This window comes from Aspergillus alliaceus, assembly GCF_009176365.1.
Source record: "Aspergillus alliaceus strain CBS 536.65 unplaced genomic scaffold BDW43scaffold_42, whole genome shotgun sequence".
Lineage (NCBI taxonomy): Eukaryota > Fungi > Ascomycota > Eurotiomycetes > Eurotiales > Aspergillaceae > Aspergillus > Aspergillus alliaceus.
In genome coordinates this window covers 175,936-198,950 of record NW_022474725.1, presented here as the reverse complement: position 1 = coordinate 198,950, position 23,015 = coordinate 175,936, and the positions used below count along the sequence as shown (strand labels likewise).

The window sequence follows — 23,015 nt, the reverse complement described above, 5'->3', positions numbered from 1 at the left end:
AGCGTGGCTTTGCGAATTTATTCGATCCCTAACACCTTCCAGATTTCTTATTACATTTGTTGCTGATCGCCACCGGATTCGGTGTCATACATTTATATTGAAAAGAGACGTCTAAGTCCCTGCGCAACAAGTATGCGACACTTCTTCCGACGAATTTTTAGATTTCGTCAACACCCTACATCCCGAAGTCCACCCGAGAGACGCAATATGAGTTCCACTACTGTAGCGGTTCTTTACGCCCTCACACTCTCGGTACCTCCAATTTCCGATGGTCCTGAAGAGGCAAAGGAGAAGAAGCACCATGTCCCAGGAGGCTTCACGAATCCGTGGGAGTAAGCATTACAGCATTCTCCCTGTAAAACTCCCCATGCTGATCGATCATGTAGTTCATACAAGTCGCCCGCTGTTCTGCGTTTTTTCCTGTAGGTGCTACCAGACCCGGCCCTAGGGGTCTATGTTCAGTCTAACGCATGCTTCTTTTTTTCTTCGGGCCAAAGCCGTCAAATAAATGGTCAAGCAAACCGACCTGACACCACGCCCCCAACCGTGCCTGTTCGGAAACCAGAATTTTTGCCTAGCAGGGAAACCCCGAAATTACGGGCAACTTGGTTGGGTCATGCCTGCTATTATGTCGAGTACCCCAGTGGTCTGAGAGTATTGTTTGACCCCGTTTTTGAGGACCGTTGCTCGCCATTTTCTTGGCTGGGTCCCAAGCGTTACACGGAAATGCCCTGCCAAATCAAGGATATCCCCGTTATCGATGCTGTGGTCATCTCCCATAACCATTATGATCATTTGTCTTACCCGACTGTAAAAGAAATCTCCAAGCGTCACCCAAATTGCCATTTCTTCGTCCCTCTGGGCAATCAGAAGTGGTTCGAAAGCTCTGGGATCGCCAATGTGACCGAATTAGACTGGTGGGAGGAGCGCGACATTGTTCTCTCGCCGTCGCAACCCACAGAGACAAAGGTCCAAGAATCTGCTAGGGATGTTGCGTCAAGCCCAGCTGATATTAGAGCGCGAGTTGGCTGCTTACCGTGCCAGCATACCAGCAATAGGGGCGTATTCGACCGAGCAAAAACGTTGTGGGCTTCGTGGTATATTGAATCAGGAGGGCGCAAGGTCTACTTTGCCGGGTATGTAGACATATGGCGGCTACTTGCGAGTATAATTTTCGTCGCTAATTTTATGATGCGATCTCTAGAGATACTGGCTATAGAAGTGTGCCTGAGCTACCTGAGAGTACAGATGACCATGTACCGCAATACAACTTCCCGGTTTGCCCTGCCTTCAAACAGACAGGCGAGTTCCGCGGACCGTTTGATCTGGGATTGATACCAATTGGAGCCTATGGACCTCGCTTTGTTTGGAGCCCTGTGCATGCTGACCCTCACGATGCAGTCCAGATATTTCAGGATACCCAATGCAGAAAGGCTCTGGCTATGCACTGGGGCACCTGGGTTTTAACAGAGGAAGACGTACTTGAGCCGCCTAAAAAGTTGAGAAATGCGCTGAAGAAGCATGAGATTCCTGAGGACGGAGTTTTTGACATTTGTGAGATTGGGGAAAGTCGAGAATTTTGAGAGGAGCATTATTGGAACTAAATGCCACATTTGTGAATTAGGCCTGAGAATGTATAGAAGGCATTGGGAATATATATAATCTAGAACTATTCAATATGCACCGTATTCCACTAGATTTTTTATTGGTAGATATTAGAGTGCTAGATCTTTCATAGAACTGACTGGCGCATACTGACAGAATGTAAGCGCTGGCACATTGCTTCTAAGTATGGAACAGAGCAGTGAATTGGCGCTGCACTACCGATATAATATGATAGGTATGAATATGTAGAATTTACTAAAAAGATTAAATTTCCTGTAAATGACCTATTCTCCTCACCAAACTCTCGGCGCACCTAGTCTATCACTCTGCTGGTGAGCTGGTGATGCCTGATGATTAACAACCGTGCATGGTGGAAATTTTCCTGAGATACTGACCAGGTTGATTATAGTAAGGAATACAAGCAATCAACATTAAAGGGGAGAAAAAAAAGCAAATATAGATACAGAAAGGCTGATGTCGCACATCTTTATCAGGTTATTAGCCTCGAGCAAACACGTTGCGCTGCGCAACCCACAACAAACACAAGAGACCCATAGCCAGCATCCCGGTCCCTGGAGGGCTAGATTAATCTAGGCGATATCCTTCTCAAAGGATTAGTGGTTTCTTGGTCTTTGAACCTACAATTGAAGCACTGCCACAACGCAAATCAGGATGCCAAGTTCCCTCGATCTAAACTCACTTATCCCCGATCCCCTCTCTTTCCACTACAAAGTAGACCCATGGGAAAAGGAACGATGCATGGGCCAAAACGACGGTTACTTTACAGAGAGCGAAGAAGAGGTCCTTTACGACTTGGACGAGGTAGCCATCGCCACACTACCGCTCCATTTGCAAGACAACATGCGCGAGATACATCTTGAGCGCGTGCGACGATTGCAAAAAGAGAACAACAATACAATATTCTTCAAATCACCCTACCATGCAAGCCTGCCGGCAATTTGGTGCAGGGATTCGATGGCTAGGATGGCAGCAAGCCAGGACATGGCGAAGCGTAACCATGGAGTGTTGCCAGATTCCAGTTCGGAACAAGCTAGATGGTACTTGCACCGGAGCAGCCACATCATAGACGAGGAGATGCTCACCATGTATGACACGATAGCGATGGCAAATCCTTATTCCCATAGATCGAGTTCGTTCTTCAGTTCTGGAAACGACCCGTTCTTTTCAAAGGGCTCGACATCAATGGAAGGGGGCACAGAAGCCGAATTTGCCAGTGATCGGAAGGAGAGCAGCAGATATCTACTAGAGCCGATGGGCGCAGAAGCTCATGCGGATGTAGTTCATACATTTGAAGGCAATGGAGCATCCCATGGAGACAGGCCTAGGGCCGAGGGGCGGTCTCGTGAGAGAGGCTCATCAATAGTGTCCGCTATGCGTGGCCGCGTACGAAAAAGTATTCAAAAAATGAGCAAAGTTTTCAGAAAATAATGTAGCTTCTCAGACCACGCTCCAACATGCAAAATTTTCTTTACTTCGAGTTGGTCTATAGCGCAGCTATTACTTGTCAAGGTTGTTTGTTGTTACGGTTAATGGGTTCTGAACTGATGACAGGAAATGGGCACGGGATGGCTGGATACCTTCTCGTGGAACAATAATATGAATGAACACTGTAGGCAAGCAAACAAGAAAAATGACTGGTTCTCTATGTATGTACAGTTATGACTGAAACGAATAACTAATAGGAGTGGATTTAATCAGGAGGAAAGGTGGACTAGGCCCGAAGTGGATTAGTGGGGGTGAGCTTCCAGTCCGCAATCCCACTTCGAGGTTCGCTGGAAATTTGATGGTGAAGGCGGGCACAGCACTCCAGATTCCCCTAGCCAACGCGCCCCTCATTTATCTTATTCTTCAGTGGTTTTTTGAGGAACCCCATTGTAATTTCTCGGAATCTCCCAACTCTACCTTTTCCTTTTCCGCAGTACGTTAAGACCACCGCCAAAATGCAGGCACCGGTGGTGGTAATGAGTATGTTGCCAACGGAATTCATCTTGGCTTTGACCTTATTTAGCTAACAATCATAGACACCAACTCTGGTGAGCGACAGGTCGGTCGCAAGGCTCAGCTTTCCAATATCACCGCTGCGAAGACGTACGTGGCAAATCCTCCTTTTTGTCATTTCCCCTTTAACATGAAAAATACCCTGCAGTGTTGCGGACATCATTCGGTCATGTCTTGGACCCAAGGCCATGTTGAAGATGCTGCTCGACCCTATGGGCGGTATCGTCTTGACCAATGATGGACATGCTATCCTGAGAGAAATCGAGGTGTCGCACCCTGCAGCAAAGAGCATGATTGAGCTCAGCCGTACTCAAGATGAGGAGGTCGGAGATGGAACCACGACCGTTATCATTCTAGGTATCACTTCTCCTCTCCCCTCAATATGCCGTTTGGGCATAGCATGCTAATCTGCGGTAGCCGGTGAAATGCTCGCCCAGGCCCTCCCCCAACTCGAACGCAACATTCACCCCGTCGTCATTATCTCGGCCTTCAAGCGTGCTCTAGCAGACGCCCTTTCCATCGTGGAAGAAGTTTCGATCCCGGTTGATATTGATGATGACCAAGCGATGTACACTCTCATTCAGTCGTCCATTGGGACAAAGTTCGTTTCCAGATGGTCCAAGCTGATGTGCAGCTTGGCCCTGAAGGCTGTACGAACCGTTTCCTTCGATGCTGGCGGTGGAAAGAGAGAGGTTGACATTAAGCGGTATGCTCGTATTGAGAAGATACCTGGTGGCCAGATCGAGGACAGTGAGGTTATCGATGGTGTGATGGTGAACAAGGATATTACCCACCCCAAGATGCGGAGGAGAATTGAGAACCCCCGTGTCCTCTTGCTTGACTGCCCGTTGGAATACAAAAAGGGTGAATCTCAGACGAACATTGAGATTTCGAAGGAGGATGACTGGAATCGGATTCTGGAAATTGAGGAGGAACAAGTTAAGCGCATGTGCGATGCCATTTTGGCTGTCAAGCCTGATGTTGTGATCACTGAAAAGGGTGTCTCGGGTAAAAAGCCTCTGTTCCAGATAGCAGGTATGATTCATTACTGACGTTCTTTCCAGATCTCGCGCAGCACTTCTTGATGAAGGCCAACATCACTGCTCTCCGTCGGGTGAGGAAGACGGATAACAACCGTATCGCTCGTGCCACTGGCGCTACAATCGTGAACCGTGTCGATGACCTCCAGGAGTCCGATGTAGGAACCGCCTGTGGGCTGTTCGAAATCGAGAAGATCGGAGATGAATATTTCACTTTCCTCAGGAAGTGCCAGAACCCTAAGGCCTGCACGATTCTTCTGCGGGGTCCATCGAAGGACATCATCAACGAGGTTGAGCGTAACCTTCAGGATGCCATGGCTGTTGCTCGAAATGTCATCTTCCACCCACGACTTTCCCCTGGTGGCGGTGCTATTGAGATGGCAGTTTCTGTCAAGTTAGGCCAGCTGGCCAAGTCTATTGAGGGTGTTCAGCAATGGCCCTATAAGGCCGTTGCTGACGCTATGGAGGTTATTCCCCGGACATTGGCACAAAATGCGGGGGCTAGCCCTATCCGCGTTCTGACTCGCATGAGGGCCAAGCATGCCGAAGGCCACTTTACATGGGGTCTCGACGGCGACTCGGGTGCTTTGGTTGATATGAAGGAATATGGCGTTTGGGAGCCTGAAGCAGTGAAACTCCAGAGTATTAAGACTGCTGTTGAGGTAAGCATGATTGGATCTCATGGTACTAGTACAATTACTAACTTACTTAGTCCGCATGTCTACTTCTCCGTGTTGATGATATTTGCAGCGGTAAATCTGCACAGCAGGCGGGTGCCAACGTTGGTGGAGATGAATAAGAGTAGGAACTGGTTTAAAAATGCGTACATAATGCTGCACGATTATTCTTGATATTGTACGAATATCCTAGACTAAAAATTACACGGGTATCTTCATATCGTACACTTCAAAGTTACTGTGGGCAGGGCAATATCTTAATAACAATCCCTGGTTGAAACCGTAGTCTCAATCTTCGTGGATTATCACTCCCGGTTGTTCGACTGCATCTACCGGCAGGCTTTGATCTTCATCCCTATTTTTGTCAAATCCGCTGAGTGCCCCTTTGGTCGGAGTATCCCCTGCCAGCATGGCAGGTCCCTTACCATTGCTGGAAGTAGGTTTGATTTTATTCTTCGCAGCGTTCCTCTTTTCCCTCCTTTTCCGGTTCTTCGCCGTCTTTTCATCATCCTTCCGCCTAGCTTCCTCTCTCTGCCTCTCCCAGTCTTGATCCTCCTTTTCCTTACTAACCTCAGATTCCATCATGCGTATGCGCTCATATTCCCTCCTGCGACTGGCTTTATAAACGTGGAACTCCCCGGATCCCGCACCGGCAGAAGACCCTTGAACATTTGCCACGATTTCCGGTGGAGGTGGTAATGACGCCGATGATCGTTGTTTGAAAGAGTCGGGAAGTCTAATTTCCTTCGACGGGTCTCGGAAAAGAGAGTTGATCTGGGAGGCTTGTTCCGACTGCGCGGTAACAGCGCGACGTTTGACCGGCCGGTGGCTACGCGGGTCCGCGCTCGTAGGGATTGATTCAGGACCGGGTTCGGACATTTTCGAGGCTCTGCGTTGCTTTATGTGCGTATATGTAATGCAAAGGTATTCTGCGGTGATCTACGCAACGGATGTAGGAATTGGTGGACTCAAGAGGCGAAGTAGTTCTGTCGTTAGGTGATCGCAGCTTGAGATCTTGACGTGATATTTGAGAAAGATTAATTTGGAATTCGCGTAAACACTCTGGTGTTTGTTTCCTCTTTTTTTGGAGACCCAGATGGAGTTGTCTGGAAGCTCACGTTGGATAAAAGTGGATTCCATTTGGCAGATTTTCGGATAAATTTACTGGATTTAATCAGTTCATTTAATTTGTCTAAAGCGGTCAGGGCGTGGGGTTTCCACCAATATTTACTCTCTTATCATCAATATATCCATCTTTTTGAAAAAATTAGCTCCAGATCACTTCAATCAATCCTTTGAATGGTATCTAGCTTCTTGGACGTCGTACGACAAGGAATTGTTCTCGGGTTAGCCTTGCTTACTGTAATTTATCTAACTAAGCTGAACGAAGGAAATGAGCTTTGTTTTCATGGACGAAGGATTGAATCATTGTCGCACCTTCAGATGTGCATGTGACCGCAGTCTATTTACTTGTTTAGAATCTATATTCATTACCCATTCATTCGTTTCTCAGCCTTCTATAATTTCTCCCTTTTCCCTGTCCTTTTCACTTATGCGTATCTCTAGTCTTGGGGTCAGCCATGCTCCGATTCTTTTAGTGCACTATCATTTCGACTATACACATCTCTAACAACGTTACCATCTCCGCGCAAACCCCGCGTCTTATCGCGCAATGGACGTGCGATCCGACATGACTGGTGCCGCGACCAGGGCCAGAGATGAGAAATATGGAAAGGTCGGTAGCACTAGAGTTATGGAGATATTGCATGATTCTGCGGCAAGTAACTAATATACCATTCGCAGTTTGACATCGACGATACGTGCTGCTTGAAGTCCAATCCTACTTTCGTGGGACATGTCTGCGTAAGTGAGACCCAGTGAATTGATATCGGTCAATTTTTGGCTAACTCTAGGTGTACAGAGGACTCCTTACGATGTATTCACTTTCTTTTCCCTTTCGTCCGTTCTGTGAACGGTTGGAACAGTCCCAAATTAACTCGTCTTGTCCAAGATTGATAACGACGAATCCCTGGGCGAGCTTCTAATCCTCTCTTATACCCCCGTTCCCCCTATGACCCTAGTGGAGTTCTTCAAAGCCGGTGTAGTATGTAACCATTTCCCAACGATCAAATGAACTTCGCTGAAAGTTAATTCTCGCATTAGCCGCCGAAGGGATATGTTCTCGTTAGCTTCACAGAGCCTTCTCAAGGAACCTCGCTCATACACGAGAGCGACCTTGATCTAGTCGACCGCACTTTCGATCTTGGTGAGACTGTCAAGTGCCACCCAGATGATACGATCAGTGGTACAGTCATCAGTGCCTCTGCAAAATGTAGCCTCGAGCCTATCGCTTATCAAGCACTCGACCCGGAAACTGGAGAATACAGTTCTCTTATCTTCACGGCAAAGGCCGTCGAACGTGAAGGCTCCTCGGTAGTTGAGAACCGTGCCACAAGTCCTCCCCTGCTACATGGGGTCCCATTGTCGGAACTCAGAAATTACGAAGAATTTTCCGAAGGCGACTATATCATCTTCCGGCAGAAACTGGGACTTATTCAGGGAATTGATCGGGATGCGATATTGCTCCTTCCAGATCAGAAAGTTGTCTGTCCTCTCGACCCCGATGCCTTGGAGATTCCACTCTCGTTTAATGCTGATAATCTTGTGGCATTGCCGAGCAACACGAGTGCTATGCGATCTTACGCCTCAGCTAATGGTGGATCAGTTTGGTCCACAGATTCAGAATTTGTGTTCCCCGGCCAATTTATTTTTACACCTAGGAACAATCTGAGCCGGGGTGACTTATCCTCCAGTGCAGGCTTAGTCACTCAGCCTGAGGGCTACGTTATAGCCACTCCAGCCATGGATATTCATGTGGACTGGATCTGTCCGAATGTGTTTGCCGTGGGCACACCCTATAGTGGTACAAATAGCGAGGTTATAAGAGCATCTAAGCTCCGTGGAAATGCGGTGGTATGCGATTTTGGGCAAGTACCCCAGGATGTCTCAGGTGGGAAGCCTGTCTGTTCAGATACCTGGCTTAGTATCGGGGACAGGGTTCGATTCCGGGATGTCACGTCTGCAAGTGCGAAATATTCTGCCTATCAACATATCCCAACTAACCAGTCCTTTGGCCATGATATAAACATCTTCCGTATTACTTCTATGAAAACGGAGGTCACTGTTCAATGGCAAAATGGGACTACCACCACCGAAGTAGCGACTTCTCTACACAGATTCCATGGCACTGAAGAAGAACTCTGGCCTGGAAATCTAGTTTTCCTGAAAGATGGAGTTGACACTCTTCGTGAAACTTGCAAGCACAGCCCGGGGCCTCTCGGATGCCATACGAAGGAGACAGTATTTGTTAGTAAAGCTGGGATTGTTCAGAATGTGGACAGTCAGGAAAGAATAGCGTCAGTCCGCTGGTATGAGGATCCAGAAGTTAGATTGACTCATCGGGGGAACATGGTATTACCTGGGTCCTTCCTGGGTGAACTCGGCGATGCCGTCACAGACGTCTCTATCTATGAGCTTCACTCATATTCTAGCGTGCAAAGGGTACTAAATGACCTAGTACTCCTGGCCCCTGGAGTAGTTCATCAGTCATCAATACCGGTACTTGGTCATGAGCCTAGCCGAGCCGCTGGCCCTTGTCAGCTCAGCATCCTGTCCCCAGCCACTTTCCTTGACACGGTTGTATATCTTGAATCCATGAAATTAGCTATGGTAGACAAGGAATGGTTCAAAAGAACGACTAAGATTGACACATCGCCTGTACCTTCCAGGTACAGCGTACACCACGATGAATTTAATTTCAAGTCACCGACAGATTTCATTGGCAAGATCATTTCAATGGATACTGATGGCACCATCACTGTGCGACTTGCAGGCGCTGACAATATCCGTGATGTCCGTGTCCCATGGGAGAGAATCATGATGGTAATTGACAATGAAGATTCAATTCCACCTGTACCGCTCCCGCCTTTTGAACTGTTAACCCTTGCGGGAATCAATCGTTTGGCACAATCTGGAGAGCTGTCATTCACAGACACAGTTGAATACGAGGGCGGCCAACGCCTTGATGACGATAGTGAGGATGATGATTGGACGACGGAAGGCGAATCTGAGCTTGATGACGATGAGGGCTTTGAGGAAATTGTGGAAGACAATGACTATGACGCTGAAGGGCTCACAGCGCCTGCAGTGTCAATCATCAGTCCCCCTGAGACGCTCGATTCTGACCAGCGGGACCAATCTGATATTACTGAAGTCCAAACCCTAGTATCCAAGGCGGAGGATAGTCCATTCATACTCTCATCACCCTTTCCATCGTCATGTCCTCCAGGCTTCTCTCTGCTAGAAAGCTCCCCCCCATCTGACCACCACTTTCTTTCTAGTTCTATAGGAGGAATTTCCAGGTTACGTATCAAGCGTATTCAGAAAGAATTTGGAATTCTACGGACTTCCTTACCTTGTGGAATTTTTGTGCGGACATGGGAGTCTAGGGTGGACTTATTACGGGCTTTGATAATTGGGCCTCAAGGAACGCCATATGAACATGCGCCGTTTGTAATAGATTTTCGCTTCCCAGATGATTATCCTACTCGGCCTCCAGCAGCATATTTTCATTCTTGGACGAATACGAATGGGACGATCAACCCAAATCTGGGAGAAAATGGCAATATCTGTCTCAGCCTCCTAGGTACTTGGCCCGGGAAGAACCCTGCGGAGAGCTGGTCTCCTACCAACTCGACAGTATTGCAGATTCTAGTCTCAATTATGGGCCTCGTCTTGGTGAAAGCACCGTTCTACAGTACGCAGTCATCTACGCCCTAGGATTCGCACAAGTACTAACCTTGATTATAGATGAGGCTGGCTACGAAGCACTTGCTGCTGACGATGATAGGCGCATCGAGTCGACCCAGTACACGGAAAAGGCCTTTCTGCTAACGCGGCGATTTATTCAACACGCCCTCGAGAATTATATTGCTGGCTTGGAAGATGTTTTGGCCTGGCATTACCTCGCAGACCCCAGGCAACAGCAGGCGGATCTTTGCAATCGCCCACGGCTACTACGTCGGGCTATTAATGAAGCTCTTGGCATGATTGAACATCATAACAGTACACCAGCAGGTGAAAAGCTTAGCGAGGAGCGTGCAGCATCGGCCTTTGTCTCTCGTCTCAGCTTGGGGGCAGTAGTGATGCTACGAAAACATATCACTGCTCTGGAAAGGATTGAATCAGCCGCAGATGCTCGAGAGAAGGTTTAAAATTCTTCGATCTTGCGCTGTATAGGTTGTGTACCTAATTTGATCTGCTTTTATTTGGTGTCGTGAGACCCAATAATGACTGTTCCTTTGCATTCTTATCCACACCGGAGCTCTTACTTGAATTTTGGGCATATGGCCAACCTGACAGTTGCTAGGGCATAACCGATATTTGATATTTGATATTCCATAACCATATTTGTCATCTATCATTACAATTGCTGGACAGTACGAAGAAAATTCGAGAGCATATCTGTTCCAATTAAGGGAGTATATGGCGGCAATGGACAGCCGACTGTATACTACGGACCCTGAACCCTCTGTAACTTAAATCAACAAGTAGAAGAGGCCCAAGAACAGAAAAGTAAACGCGAACAAATCAAATTGAAGCATGAGAGTCACGATTAGAGAGACAAAACAAACAATACATTAATGCGTGAGAAGATAAAGGAGAAGAAAGAAAGAGGAGTCGAGCTGCGACAAGAGAGAAAAGCACTGCGGGTTTGGTCGGTGGCGTGTTCCGTTGGCTGTCTTTTGTCTGTTTGTTTGCTCCTCGTTTCGTCCTCCATTTCTTCCCCTCTTGTTCTTTTCTCTCCGTCTGCTTCTCCTCTGTTTCTATGATACATGCATAGCTTTCCTGATCAGTATTAACTGTCTATCAGAAAATCGGCGTTTTTAATTATAATCGCGACTTTTTTTTTATTGTTCTTTTGACACTGCGGCTAAATCAAAAACAGCCGCGTCGCTGGTTTTTATCATGCCCTCTTATCGCTTGGGTGAGTGTCTTTTTTTTTTTGGCTTTTTCTTCTCTGTTCTGTCTTGTACTTGAGGAGTTAAATCAGTGCTATAACTATTACTCTGACGCGATAGATCCTACTCAGTGTGATCCTGGATCTATTTGCTCTTGTCCTTGGGTTGCAACTGGGAGTTGTGTTCCCAGCCATGTCAGCGGCGCTGGGTGCCTACCTGCAATTACTAGGCAGCTGTCGCACAGCTGCCTTTCTCATATTCACTGTGTTTTTATTATCGTTAGCCACTGCTATTCTTCTTGGCTGATTTTTTTCTTTTCATTTTCGCCCTTATACGTTTGTTATCTTTCACTACTACATAAGACTTTTCCTTGGCATATATAGAGCTATACTCACCTTGAAAACAGAGCAAGCCACCACCGGCAGAGCTGGCTGCCAGAATAAAGAATGCAAAGACCAGAAAGTCAAGATCGCCAAAGGCGAGCTTCGACTCGGCAGCTGGGTTGACTCCGAGCGCATCCAGGCCTTCTTTTGGAGACACTGGTGAGCCTGAGCTAAATGGACGCCCCTTGCCAGAGCTAGCAATCTAACACTTGTAAAGGGGCTGTGTGACACCCAAGATCATCACTAGTCTCAAAGAAATTGTTGAAAACGAGGGAGAGAAGGACTACGACCAGCTAGATGGCTTTGAAGATCTTGACCCAGAAAACCAGGAGAAGATCAAGAAGGCACTTGAGCAAGGCCATGTCGATGATGCGGAATGGAACGGTGTACGTTGTCCCTTATTGTTTTCTTCTATCCAACTTTTCATTAGCTTGACATTGTATTTCTGGTTGGTAGTGCTGACGGATACAGGATGTTGAAATGAACCGTCCTGGAAAGTCAGGCTTCCGCGTACGTGGTTCGAAGAAGAAGGCCGCTTCCGCTGAGGTATTTATATCTAGCATCACCACGGTTCCCGTATCCAACATGCTAAACCATATGTATAGGATAGCGAAGCCGAAGAAAAGTCGCCTGAGCCAAAGACCAAAAAGCGCGGCCGTCAGTCTACTAAAGATGAGGGGAAAGACGAGGCCCCAGAGACCCCCGAAGCCAAAAAGCCCAAACAGGGAACTCGCAGCAAGCATACCCCATCTGACGGCGACAAGGCCACAAAGGAAGAAACAGACGACGACACATCTGCTCAAATCAAGCCCAAGAAAGCAAGAAAAGGTCGTCCATCTAAAACCGACACTGAGGAGAAGGAGTTCTCGAAAGCTCCTGCTAAGACCGCTGCTAAGCCGAGTGCAAGGCGCCAACGGAAGACAGCCGTGGCAGATGATGAAGCGGAGCGGGTGGAAGAGAAGCCTGTTGAAAAGCCGAAGCGAGGCCGGAAGGGGAAGAGTATTGCTTAACGGGTGTTTTTCTGTCAGCAAAAATTCCCTTCTTTACTTGAGTCCAGGCTCAATGTCTTGTTCTATGGCATTCCTGTGTCTTCCCCAGTTTCCTTCCCGGTTTTCTTGTTTCGCTCTGCGTAGTTGCTATAGGAGTACGTTGAGGCTTTGTATGTGAGCAAAGCGAGCAAGCGTCTCCATTGTATGTTTGAAAAATAACGGTCTGTTCGGGGTGAAAGGGTATTCTCAATTGATTAATTACTCTGTATCAATACAAAGCCGTATTCGATGCTACAAGTGTTCAAGTTACAGCCACTTATTTCTGTAGACTCTGTAGACTGCCTAAGCAGTCATAAAATACCAAAAGAATGAGGCGGCCGAATCTCTCAATTACTAGCTTGGGTCATTCTAACTTTCGACATCAACCATGCATCCTATAGTGGCGACAAAAACCAATGACTTTCGCAAAGATGTTGACAAAACTCGGATTAAGTGGCGACAGAACGAACAAATTATGCCTCAAAACTTATTAAAAGGTGATATCGATATGGTTCCTATCCATATCCAAAGATAGGGTCGGCCAACCTCGAAGAAACGAAGATGAATTCAGCATGAGCCATGAAAGGAAACCGAATAGTTCGAGTTCAGGCATTCTGGTTTGACTCTTTCACTGGCTTGAAAGTCATTTTCCCGTGTTTTTTTTATATAGTTGCGTTAGCCGTGAAACCTTTAGGCCATCTTGGGCGAATCGTCGTTACTAGATGATAGTATAAGCACCCATTTTCACTTCAAATAGACAGAGAAGAGAGTAACACCAACCTCATCTCCTCAAGATCATCAATATGGTTACACATAGCAACAAACAGATCAAAAAAGAACTTGTGGCCCATTTCCATTTCAGATTGCATGGTCCCACTGGTCTTGAAAATCTGTCGGGTCCGAATGATCATGGCCAAGTAATGAGCGCGGAGACGATACTCCGAATCCGGCGTGTTGTCGTAGACATACCGAGCGGATCGTAAAATCACGTCGATGGGGATTCCGCTCTGAAGACCCTGCTTCCGGAGAGCAAGGCTTTTGAGCCCCTCCAGTCCATACTTCTCGGCTGCACAGTACACAACCGTGTCCCTGAGGACAATGTCGCCTACAGCGGAGTGGAATATAGTCGCTTCGCTCGACCCGCGGCCACCGGGGAGGGTGGTGACATTCTGGCTGTTCTTGAGCTCCCATGCGTTGATGCCCTTGTTATGTAGCAGGCGAGGGAAATAATCGCCTTTGTAGAGAAATTCGAGAATGCAGGATAAAACTTCCGGCTCTCTGGGACAGGTTAGGGGGTGGTATTAGTGGGGGTCCTTGGTTTAAAGACATACTCTTCTGGCAGAGCCACTGCCTTGTTTGTGCTGTTTCCGGCGAACTCATCTTTCAGTATAGAACGGAACAAAGGCGAGCGGCAGAGGACTTCCTCATGGGCTACAAAGACACGTTGCTCAGGGCCCACAATCATGGTGACTATAGGGCTCATAAGGGGACTATAGCAGTGACCTACAATTAGTTCAAATAAACATTCCACAACATCGTGATAGAACGGAAGAGCCTCTCTACAACAAAAGAGCAGAACAAGATTCTTAGGGGCGAAGGATGACCTTAGTTACTCACGTAGCCGGTGAAGGGCTTTCCACCTTCTCTTGCATTTTCTTCGCCTTGACTTGCCTGTTATGTGTCTTCCTTGATGACTTTCGGGACCTCCCTACTCGATCGCTTCGAGTAAACGAGCGATTCACGGTTTTAAGCCTGTCATCCATGCCCATGAACTTGGCCAAGAATGACACGAGAGACATCCAGACGTAGAGACAAATGATCGACAGAAAAAGCCAAACGAAGGGAAAGAACCGAACGAGGTGATCGATTTAAACGAATGACGCTACCAACTCACGCGCATTGCATGAAACAGAGAGTCCTGGAAGCCTACCCAAGACAAAACCCCTCTCGTAATCGCAGGCCTTCATTAATGAAAATGAAAGCCTCCAGTCTGTTTGAGATGGTGATGAATTCCTGGGAGCTGGCTTTCGCCCACGCAAATCCACTTCTGTGGAGCAGATTTACGTAGCGAGAATTAGTCGACCCTATGGAGCGCGAGGAAGAGAAGGGAAGGAAAGAATCAAAATGGAGTGTGAGAGTAGGTGTCTTATATAGATGCGGGGAATTAATCATGTGATGGTGAGATTGGTGATTGACCACATGACGGTCTAGGTCAAGGTTTCTTCATGATATTCTTAGTTCTCATAATATGCGTTTCAACATTGTATGTCAGAATATATATAGAAGGGACACCGCTTTAAAATCTCCTAGTCAAAGATCAGTTCACATTCCTCAAGTGCAACTATCATCATATTCATTACAAGCGCTAACGATGTGCAGTGGGCCTGAATAAGCCAAGCTACCTAGGTTATCATAACTCCCACCTACGTCAGCAGAAAGTACCATATTTTGAATACTACATGCTTTCTCATTTTTTAGGGGAGATGGTGATAACATCAAGAATAACATATTTCTAAGCGGTAACAATATCAGTCATTCTACATCTATATCTTCACAGGCAGAAATACTTTCTACTACAGCAATCAGCACAAACACGACACCCTCAGGACCCGCTATCATCATCCCTAGAACTTCGCTAATAGTCGAGTTGAAGCCTGAACAACTGAGCATGCGGTGTCCAGAGCCATTAAGGCACATCTGGCTATCTACTTATTGTATATGAAAACCAGATCCTCTTAAATCAGCAAGGTAGGAAAGAAAGAAACATCTGTATTACACTCCCATTGAACCAGTCCTTTGTCGAATCCCTAAGCTCTGTTGTGTGAAGATTCAATGTCTATATCATTTGCTAATATCCATTTAAGCAGCTTCAGGCCGCTATAATGAGCTAGATGCTGGCAGGAATTCATATCTGGGGAGATGGGGTCATTCTTATGTTAATATATTCACTGCTTACACTGCTTAAGCTGTATGGAATGTGTGTGTTAGCCGTACTGGCTGACTACACTGCAAACTTTCAAGCAGATGAGCTGGAGAAATGGTTGGAGACTGCTAGAGCTCAAAGGGAGGGTGGTTTCGCGCATAGTGGCCTTCCAGACAGTGATTTGACAGACATCATTAGTGCTACTTACAGCACTAAGATCATGATGCTAGTTTGGTCTATGGATGGCAGTTTACAAGGAGTGATTCTGCGGGTTGTGGTTTCAGAGGCAGTGGGAGAGATGTTTGGGTAGTCCAAGATTATATGCACCTACAATGTGCTTGCTGACTCGACTCCCTTGCTCCATCTCTACTGGTAAAGATATGTGGGAGCACCATACCTGGTTAGAATAATTCTAACCTCATACTTTAAACGCACGTTGTCCTGAATCTTTATAACTTGGTCAGTAGGTGGATGCCGCCATTCCCTCTGCACATTTCTCTTTGTCTTTCGTCTGCCCTCGTAGCTTTCCACTCAGGGTGTAAGACCTCAAATACCGCCCCAATATGTCATTTTCTTATCGCCCAATGTTGCGAGAGTATTCCTATCATCCTACGGCCAGTCTCGATTTAACCCTGTATGCAGAACCAAAGCAAGGAGCGTACGCCCGATAAGCCGTTGTACTCCTTACGCAAAAATTCCTGAACATGGGCGGATTCAGGTTATTAGTGGGACATCCCACTAAGGATCTATGAGCATACAAAATGACTCAATGGCGATAATTTGAGAACAAAAGTACCGACCAACAGGAATTTGGACTTCTTGCAACTCCAATAGGCGGATGCTTTCATTCTGAGTCGCAGTTGATCCTCGCAGCAATTTTCTGGATTGGGTAAATGGTCAGGCTCCTTGAGTCCACATCTTACAGTCTCTGGAACTATTACATATATAATTAGTATTGCCCACCCTTTGCTCTCCACTGTGATATCCTATACAACCAAAAGATCAACAGCAATATTACTTCTCGGAACCCTTTCAAGCGGCGCGCTTTTCATACTATGAAAATCAAGCTGACAACTTATGAGATTAAAATCAGCAAGACCTTTCCAAAAGTATCCAAGCTGTTTCGCCCCACACCGAAGCATGAGCGCACCTTTTTCCTGAATCTCCTGGATCTTCCGAGCGAGATTCGTCTGCTCATATACCGTTTTGCCTTCGCTACTCCATGCGATCCTATCCTCGTTACCGTTCACCGTTACAGACGTGCGAGTCGTCCACAGATAAATAGCGATGACCCAAACGAAAGACCCGCTCCGGAGCTCAGATACACTCGTACACCACCCGTGTCTCTACCAGTAGCCTTGCTTCAGACAAACCGACAGATATACTGCGAAGCCCTTCCAGTTTTATATGCGAATATTATATTCGCAACCTCCTTGAACCCCACTTTGTTGATGCATATGAAAGATCGCTTGTCGGTGTTTGCAAGAAACAATATTCAACAAGTTCAGCTGAGCCCCACCCCTCTGCTCTCCGAATCAATTACACAAGAACGAGAGTTGCTATCGTGGACCGTCCTTTGTGCAGACGTTGCGGATATGCCGGGCCTTCGGCAAGTCTATATTTCATACCCCGAGCCGGGTATATTGAGAAATGGTACTGTAAAGTTCCATCGAAGTCGTTATGCAAAGTGGTTGGGCCAAGTTCGGGCCAAAAAGACTCTTGTTTTTGATACAAGTGAGGTTAGTGCGGAAGAGATGGACGAGTGCTGTGAGCGGTTGAGAGAGATCATACAAGATACCAGCAATACTTCGGGGGACTGAAGTTTCCGCTATACTGTATAGTATCACTTCTCCGTTCTCCGGGGTTTCACTCTATCACACGTTATTTAGATCTTCTAAAAAATTTTGGATTAGTTCTAACCTGTGTTGTACCATTCTTTACCGCTTTAGTAGATCGATCTCATGGCCTTCATTGTGGTTACAGGGGTTAATCATAGGTGTTCGAAATAGGTTGCTGAACTCCGGCCAGATTGTAAAACGATAGATATATATCCCGTTACATGCCACTTTAGTCAAGAAAAGCGGATATACTCCAGACACGCTGATACATATACAAACTTCTTTTATTCATACAGCAGTTCACTCCCATATAGCATATATTTTTGAAGGAGTTGGCAACTCTGAAAATACCGAGTTGCTATGAAACACAGGGTCAAGTTACAAGGTAAATCCCCAGAGGCAAACATTTCGCCAGAACCCGATTCAACCGCCATCGGACGCGAGGGGCGGGGGGTATCCTTCCATTCTGGTAATAAGTAGGTGATAGATCATAATCTCACATCAATGCTCATACATTAGTGGAAACCATATCATGTATCTTAGCGCTCCATCAGTGCTGTTCGCAACCCGCCAATCACGGCTCAGTAAGATAGATCCTTGAGTGATAAGGAAGTGGCTGTGCATGAAGTGGCGCAAACCCTCACATGGCTAATGGGAGTGATATCATCGCCCCGAGAGCTTGAATGAGTTCCTGGATTCCTCCAGATTATCTTTCCTTTCTTCATTTCCTCCGAAACTGAGTGTTGTTGATCCTTTGAGATTTGTCTGCGACTTATGTGGTTTATATATTTATATACCGCTATATTCTAGGGTGACTCTAATGATTTCATTCATACAGCTTATCACCGACTACTTAATTCCTAGTGTACTTTAATACCCCTCCGCTGACCTGCTTCATCTTATATCCTTGCCGGCCAAGCCTACCTTTAACTTTGCCACTACCTTTTAAGCTGTCCTAGCGGACTATACTTACTGCGCTCGCTTCTCTTCGCCTCATAATCATCTATACATTATTTATCTAGATGAAGTAAACCCAAAATGCAACAATTCAAACACTGGCGGCGCCCGTCACAGCGCAAATCACAAGACCCTGTGCTGACGCCCGAGGATGAAGCCTTCCTACGAAATATTATGACCGAGCCTACAAACAAAGCACCTAACTCGTATGCTGGCGCAGATGATGATAGCCACTCACCTGTTAGTCCTCTTGCAGCTGATGCGCCCAATACCCTCCAGTCCCCGGTGTCGCCCTTGGAAGAGTTCAGGGAGTTAGGAGAAGAAGCAAGAAAGGCTAGAGAGAAGGAGGAGCGAAGCTCAGACGTTGCTCCTCAAAGACAGGGTTCCAAGGGTACCAGCTCCTTCCAGGCGGAGAAGAAAAAGAAATCATCCTGGACCAGCTGGATCCGGAGGAAGAGCACGTACGAGAAGGTGAGCTCCTCAAAGAAGCTTCTTTAATTCTTTTCTTTTCTTTTTAACTTTTGGATAAAATATCTCTATATTAATTATAGTTTTCAATTCTAATCTTACTCGACGACAGGATAAAGAACCAGTGAAGAGCGACACCCCTGTCGACGCGCAGTCTAATTTACCCGCCAATCCCAAGGATGACAATGAGGTAAGGCAGGAGACCGAGGATATGACCCAAATTTTGGAACGACTGAATCTCGCAGCGGATAATAACCGCGTGTTCTCAATCAGCGAAGAGACACAGGAGCTCCTGCGCAAGTTCAAGCTAATATTCCGGGACCTGATTAACGGCGTTCCAACCGCTTATCATGACCTTGAGATGCTCCTCACTAATGGCAACAAGCAATTGCAGAGTGCTTATTCGCAGCTTCCAAGCCCTCTGCAAAAACTCGTGGAAAAGCTTCCGGAGCGATGGACAGAAACTTTGGCGCCTGAGATGATTGCCGTGGCAAGTGAGAGGGCTGCAAAGAGCGGTGTTAATGTGGATAACATTGGCAAGGCAGCAGCAGCAGCTAATAAGATGGGCATCAAGGTTCCCAGCTTGAAAGAACTAGTTGGGAAACCGGCAGCTATTGTCGGTATGCTACGATCGATCATGGCCTTTTTGCGGGCTCGATTCCCTGCTGTGCTAGGAATGAACGTGCTTTGGTCATTAGCTTTATTCAGTAAGTGTGATGAACATTAGGATCTACACTTAGCTTGCGATTCCTTGTACGCTTGCTGACAAAGTGGCATCACACAGTCCTTTTGTTCATTCTTTGGTACTGCCATAAGCGTGGTCGCGAAGTTCGCCTTGAGAACGAACGTCTCGTAACCGAGGAGGAGATCCAAAAGTTGAACGAACAGTCTTCTTCCGACGAAAGAATTCGGACGACCGAGACTCTTACTACAACTGCACCCCAAGGCGCTTCAGTGGCTGAAATTCGGGAAGGTGTGGAAGACGCACAACAGTCCCGCGAGAAAGCTATTGCTGCGGCCGAAAATTCAAAACCAGAAGAGAACGGTGCTAAGGAGAATTATTCGAAGCCGACGAGGTCGAAGTCAGTATTGTCCATCTGGGGTAGATCGGCTCCTAAGGCAGAACTAGTGCCCAAAATTAAGCCGTATCCGGGGACGTGAATACCCCATCGTTGTTTCACCCTTTGTTTCGTTTTTAATTCTTCCCGTTTGCTCCTTTTGTGCCTGGGTTGGCAGCTTGAGCTTTTCTTTGATACCACTTATGTTTACTTCTGATAATCGTTGTACTTACAAGATAATGATGCAGAATTAGTTCTCTGGTCTTTTGACTATTTTGAATCACCCTATGGTTTTGGATGATATTCAAATGATTATGATAAATTCATGCTAGCAATGTGAGCAACTTTTTTTCACTGCCATGTACTTCTACCAGTCAGATAGCATCGGGAATAAGATGGGCAATAGGAAGTTTTAAAAATAAAAAATCTAGAAAGAGAGGACGTCAAAGTTGGCCACCTGTTCTATTCAAAGAGAGCACCTAATCTCCGGTGAACCACGGAAAGCGATCGGACCGGTCATAAACTGCGGATTTGCGGTCCCGAGTGGCAATTCAACGGGTTCCATGAGGTTTTCTAGGAGGTCGGCATCAGTCCGGCCTATCCTCACTTCTCGGAATTTTCTGGAAGATCGGCTCTACGCTAGGTGGACTCATTTTGTAGAAGATACGGCTGTCTGCACCACATGGAGCACATGAGGCCAAGATGCCTCAAACCTACTAGTAAACATTCCTCTAGTGGCCCGTACTAAAGGGGTTGACTGTAAGGCATTTTAAGGCATGGTTGCTTCGAAAACAAATCTACGGGTGCGGGGTGCAGAGAATGAGCATGCATTGGCCAATGGGGTCAACGGGGATTGCCGATCATGAGTAAGTGATGGGTCCTCGATGGACAGAAATAGTTAGAGGAATTCGGTATCATACCAAAAATTACCGTCTTGACACCTGCGAGCAGCCTGGGTGAAGAATCGATATACCAAGGATAGAAAGCACCTTCCATTGGAGTGACCATATGATGGCGGCCTATCCCTTGTAATGGATGATGTCTTTTGATCTCTGTGGGGTGCCTCTGTAGAACTGGACGTCAATGGCATTGTTGTTCGTAATAATACCGAACCATCGATGTGGAGACAGACAACTGTACATATATGCATACGGAAAATTCTGGACTAAGAGTGCAGGCGATTCCTGGACTCTGTATATAGAAGGTTGACTATACCCAATCGACTGAAGACACACGAGATGATGCTGCAACCGTAGCTGGAATTAATCTCCTAGTTTGAGGCCCATGTGAGCATTTATTAATTAGCGTACCCCATTGTAGAGTCGACCACCAAGGATTGAGCCATACCAAATAGCGCAGCTGCATGACCCATTCATCCTGCATATAGATAATCTGTTCCACGATTCGGCATCCATTCCAATGCAGCCAGCTGTCCCTTTACCGCCCCTTTGACCCAATCAGGCCATGCGTCATGCGTGCCGGCGTCGAATGCTGAGACTAGAATTATTTTAGGTGAAGTATGTACGAGCTAGGCAATAGTAGGTACTCATACTCCATACGGTAGCTACCTAACTCCTAATCCTTCCTACTTCCAGGTAATGAAAAATGTCGTGCTCCAGTAGCGGCAACGGCGGGAATTTGCCTCTACTGGCCGCGCTATAGCTTTCCTCCCGTGATATTTTCTTTTCTTCTAAACCTATCCTCGCCACTGTGGAGAGGGGGTTTCGTAAAAAGTTGAGCAAGAGGGATGACAGTCGTCCGACCAGAGGGAAAATAGATGGATTAGAATTTGCAAATGATTCATTACTTGAATCGTTGGCGCGGTAGATGGCCGCCGCTAGTGGCGGACCTCGGCCAATCCTAAAACGATGTAATTCTGGTGTACAACCATTTCCTTATCAAACTCTTTTTTATTTTAATCTTCCTGCTCACATAGACAAAGGAGGCCTATGCCTGACCTTTTATCGATCTGTACTTGACACATATGATGAATCATTTTCTTTGGTAAATTCACTTTTGTTCTGGAGGTTGATGATGTAGGTCTGCAGGCTCGTGCAGGAAGCACGGTTCAAAGAAAGCCCCCTGACTTGATGGGGCATGTAAGTCAGTCAGTCAGTCAGTACTGTATGTACATATCCTGTATTGTCGTTTAGGCAATGCTTTTTCTGTCGACCGTTGCGCTGTAATTTAACGGAGATTTTGCGCATTACCTACATACTTGATATCGCATTCCACAATGACCCCTCCTTGGAGATGGAGAGGCTCAGGGGAGATCTACATTCTTCTAGCCTACATGGCCTACTTCAAGTGGTAAATTGAGTATACACGTACTTGGCTTATAGAATGGTTTCAGTACGATATACGTATGTCGGAAATGTAGGAGATTTCACAATAATCGTTGCCATGTGTATCGGAAGAAAAACCCAGTATAGTTGAGGCACCCCGTTTTTCTTTTTCCTTTTTTGCCTTGTCTGACCATTCGATGATTTTTCGGATGGAACTGTAATTCATTTAGTAGGTCAAAGAGCGGGCCAAGCGTCCTGTATCTCTGACATGGCAAACGCAAAACTGGGACGGAGTCAGTATTGTTATTGATGGATCATCGACGCAAAGCTGCAAAATAAGGTACCCAACCGAAACCCTGTCGGATTGTCTTTAATATGGAGTGCTAAGAGCTCTTTTTTTTCTCTCTCTTTAGTGTACTACCTAGGTATTCGAGCCATGACTCACTACTGTCAGTGACTCTAATCAAAATCTGACCGTATGATCAAATTCTTATTTCGTCACTGGCTGTTTAGTGACGATGACTGCCAAATAGATCCAAGGGATCGCCTCGAATCAAAAACCTGTACAGATCCCATTCATACATTTTAGCCACTAGGAGAAACACCTGAGGTAAGAAAAAAAAAGATAAAAAGAAAAAGATGCGGTGAACACCTACCGGCCAATAATGGTGCATGCTTTAGTGGTTCCTGACCAATCACCATTGAGCATACTAC

General features: G+C 46.4%; 10 protein-coding genes across 10 annotated transcripts; 8 read left to right on the top strand and 2 right to left on the bottom strand.

The window, feature by feature from the left end:
• The first annotated feature begins 49 nt into the window (after nt 1–49).
• BDW43DRAFT_285564 (putative Zn-dependent hydrolase/oxidoreductase family protein) lies at nt 50–1,605 on the top strand. The gene is made up of 4 exons (XM_032042948.1): nt 50–332; nt 387–422; nt 498–1,136; nt 1,205–1,605. Exons 1-4 carry the CDS (start codon nt 133–135, stop codon nt 1,581–1,583), a joined length of 1,254 nt encoding a protein of 417 aa, XP_031897336.1. The 5' UTR covers nt 50–132; the 3' UTR covers nt 1,584–1,605.
• Nucleotides 1,606–2,277: 672 nt separating this feature from the next.
• BDW43DRAFT_313969 (uncharacterized protein) lies at nt 2,278–3,054 on the top strand (the record flags this gene model as incomplete). The annotated part of the gene is made up of 1 exon (XM_032047703.1): nt 2,278–3,054. One exon carries the CDS (start codon nt 2,278–2,280, stop codon nt 3,052–3,054), a length of 777 nt encoding a protein of 258 aa, XP_031897335.1.
• A 365-nt stretch (nt 3,055–3,419) lies between these two features.
• BDW43DRAFT_164794 (chaperonin-containing T-complex subunit CCT3) lies at nt 3,420–5,526 on the top strand. Its single transcript, XM_032038647.1, has 6 exons — nt 3,420–3,591; nt 3,648–3,714; nt 3,773–3,981; nt 4,042–4,632; nt 4,689–5,326; nt 5,377–5,526. The coding sequence occupies exons 1-6, from the start codon at nt 3,567–3,569 to the stop codon at nt 5,461–5,463; spliced, it is 1,617 nt and encodes a 538-aa protein (XP_031897334.1). The 5' UTR covers nt 3,420–3,566; the 3' UTR covers nt 5,464–5,526.
• A 46-nt stretch (nt 5,527–5,572) lies between these two features.
• Nucleotides 5,573–6,665, bottom strand: BDW43DRAFT_164811 (PRKRIP1 family protein). Its single transcript, XM_032038648.1, has 2 exons — nt 6,563–6,665; nt 5,573–6,505 (listed from the first exon to the last, which is right to left on the bottom strand). Exon 2 carries the CDS (start codon nt 6,218–6,220, stop codon nt 5,630–5,632), a length of 591 nt encoding a protein of 196 aa, XP_031897333.1. The 5' UTR covers nt 6,221–6,505; nt 6,563–6,665; the 3' UTR covers nt 5,573–5,629.
• A 124-nt stretch (nt 6,666–6,789) lies between these two features.
• BDW43DRAFT_285556 (ubiquitin-conjugating enzyme E2) lies at nt 6,790–10,957 on the top strand. Its single transcript, XM_032042947.1, has 5 exons — nt 6,790–7,076; nt 7,145–7,204; nt 7,263–7,445; nt 7,505–10,157; nt 10,211–10,957. Exons 3-5 carry the CDS (start codon nt 7,413–7,415, stop codon nt 10,612–10,614), a joined length of 3,090 nt encoding a protein of 1,029 aa, XP_031897332.1. The 5' UTR covers nt 6,790–7,076; nt 7,145–7,204; nt 7,263–7,412; the 3' UTR covers nt 10,615–10,957.
• Nucleotides 10,958–11,079: 122 nt separating this feature from the next.
• BDW43DRAFT_164626 (uncharacterized protein) lies at nt 11,080–12,984 on the top strand. Its single transcript, XM_032038646.1, has 5 exons — nt 11,080–11,387; nt 11,768–11,903; nt 11,962–12,130; nt 12,216–12,290; nt 12,350–12,984. The coding sequence occupies exons 1-5, from the start codon at nt 11,369–11,371 to the stop codon at nt 12,752–12,754; spliced, it is 804 nt and encodes a 267-aa protein (XP_031897331.1). The 5' UTR covers nt 11,080–11,368; the 3' UTR covers nt 12,755–12,984.
• Nucleotides 12,985–13,462: 478 nt separating this feature from the next.
• Nucleotides 13,463–14,914, bottom strand: BDW43DRAFT_321446 (uncharacterized protein; the record flags this gene model as incomplete). Its single annotated transcript, XM_032049330.1, has 4 exons — nt 14,390–14,914; nt 14,104–14,262; nt 13,553–14,050; nt 13,463–13,490 (listed from the first exon to the last, which is right to left on the bottom strand). Exons 1-4 carry the CDS (start codon nt 14,569–14,571, stop codon nt 13,463–13,465), a joined length of 867 nt encoding a protein of 288 aa, XP_031897330.1. The 5' UTR covers nt 14,572–14,914.
• Nucleotides 14,915–15,016: 102 nt separating this feature from the next.
• BDW43DRAFT_285549 (uncharacterized protein) lies at nt 15,017–16,209 on the top strand. The gene is made up of 2 exons (XM_032042946.1): nt 15,017–15,520; nt 15,640–16,209. The coding sequence occupies exon 2, from the start codon at nt 15,664–15,666 to the stop codon at nt 16,003–16,005; it is 342 nt and encodes a 113-aa protein (XP_031897329.1). The 5' UTR covers nt 15,017–15,520; nt 15,640–15,663; the 3' UTR covers nt 16,006–16,209.
• A 541-nt stretch (nt 16,210–16,750) lies between these two features.
• Nucleotides 16,751–17,515, top strand: BDW43DRAFT_313963 (uncharacterized protein; the record flags this gene model as incomplete). The annotated part of the gene is made up of 1 exon (XM_032047702.1): nt 16,751–17,515. One exon carries the CDS (start codon nt 16,751–16,753, stop codon nt 17,513–17,515), a length of 765 nt encoding a protein of 254 aa, XP_031897328.1.
• A 748-nt stretch (nt 17,516–18,263) lies between these two features.
• BDW43DRAFT_285544 (uncharacterized protein) lies at nt 18,264–20,432 on the top strand. The gene is made up of 3 exons (XM_032042945.1): nt 18,264–18,961; nt 19,071–19,665; nt 19,743–20,432. Exons 1-3 carry the CDS (start codon nt 18,572–18,574, stop codon nt 20,117–20,119), a joined length of 1,362 nt encoding a protein of 453 aa, XP_031897327.1. The 5' UTR covers nt 18,264–18,571; the 3' UTR covers nt 20,120–20,432.
• The last annotated feature ends 2,583 nt before the right edge of the window (nt 20,433–23,015 follow it).

Excerpts from the sequence above, each read along its gene's own strand:
- BDW43DRAFT_285564 (XM_032042948.1), top strand. The coding sequence starts at position 133 with ATGCGACACTTCTTCCGACGAATTTTTAGATTTCGTCAACACCCTACA. Across the intron at positions 333-386 it reads GGCTTCACGAATCCGTGGGA|TTCATACAAGTCGCCCGCTG; the intron begins GTAAGCATTACA and ends TCGATCATGTAG. Across the intron at positions 423-497 it reads GCTGTTCTGCGTTTTTTCCT|CCGTCAAATAAATGGTCAAG; the intron begins GTAGGTGCTACC and ends TTCGGGCCAAAG.
- BDW43DRAFT_164794 (XM_032038647.1), top strand. The coding sequence starts at position 3,567 with ATGCAGGCACCGGTGGTGGTAATGA. Across the intron at positions 3,592-3,647 it reads GGCACCGGTGGTGGTAATGA|ACACCAACTCTGGTGAGCGA; the intron begins GTATGTTGCCAA and ends TAACAATCATAG. Across the intron at positions 3,715-3,772 it reads AATATCACCGCTGCGAAGAC|TGTTGCGGACATCATTCGGT; the intron begins GTACGTGGCAAA and ends AATACCCTGCAG.
- BDW43DRAFT_164811 (XM_032038648.1), bottom strand. The coding sequence starts at position 6,220 with ATGTCCGAACCCGGTCCTGAATCAATCCCTACGAGCGCGGACCCGCGT.
- BDW43DRAFT_285556 (XM_032042947.1), top strand. The coding sequence starts at position 7,413 with ATGACCCTAGTGGAGTTCTTCAAAGCCGGTGTA. Across the intron at positions 7,446-7,504 it reads AGTTCTTCAAAGCCGGTGTA|CCGCCGAAGGGATATGTTCT; the intron begins GTATGTAACCAT and ends TTCTCGCATTAG. Across the intron at positions 10,158-10,210 it reads GGTGAAAGCACCGTTCTACA|ATGAGGCTGGCTACGAAGCA; the intron begins GTACGCAGTCAT and ends CCTTGATTATAG.
- BDW43DRAFT_164626 (XM_032038646.1), top strand. Across the intron at positions 11,904-11,961 it reads GCCTTCTTTTGGAGACACTG|GGGCTGTGTGACACCCAAGA; the intron begins GTGAGCCTGAGC and ends ACACTTGTAAAG. Across the intron at positions 12,291-12,349 it reads AGAAGGCCGCTTCCGCTGAG|GATAGCGAAGCCGAAGAAAA; the intron begins GTATTTATATCT and ends CCATATGTATAG.
- BDW43DRAFT_285549 (XM_032042946.1), top strand. The coding sequence starts at position 15,664 with ATGCTGGCAGGAATTCATATCTGGGGAGATGGGGTCATTCTTATGTTA.
- BDW43DRAFT_285544 (XM_032042945.1), top strand. The coding sequence starts at position 18,572 with ATGCAACAATTCAAACACTGGCGGCGCCCGTCACAGCGCAAATCACAA. Across the intron at positions 18,962-19,070 it reads GGAAGAGCACGTACGAGAAG|GATAAAGAACCAGTGAAGAG; the intron begins GTGAGCTCCTCA and ends ACTCGACGACAG. Across the intron at positions 19,666-19,742 it reads TTGGTCATTAGCTTTATTCA|TCCTTTTGTTCATTCTTTGG; the intron begins GTAAGTGTGATG and ends GGCATCACACAG.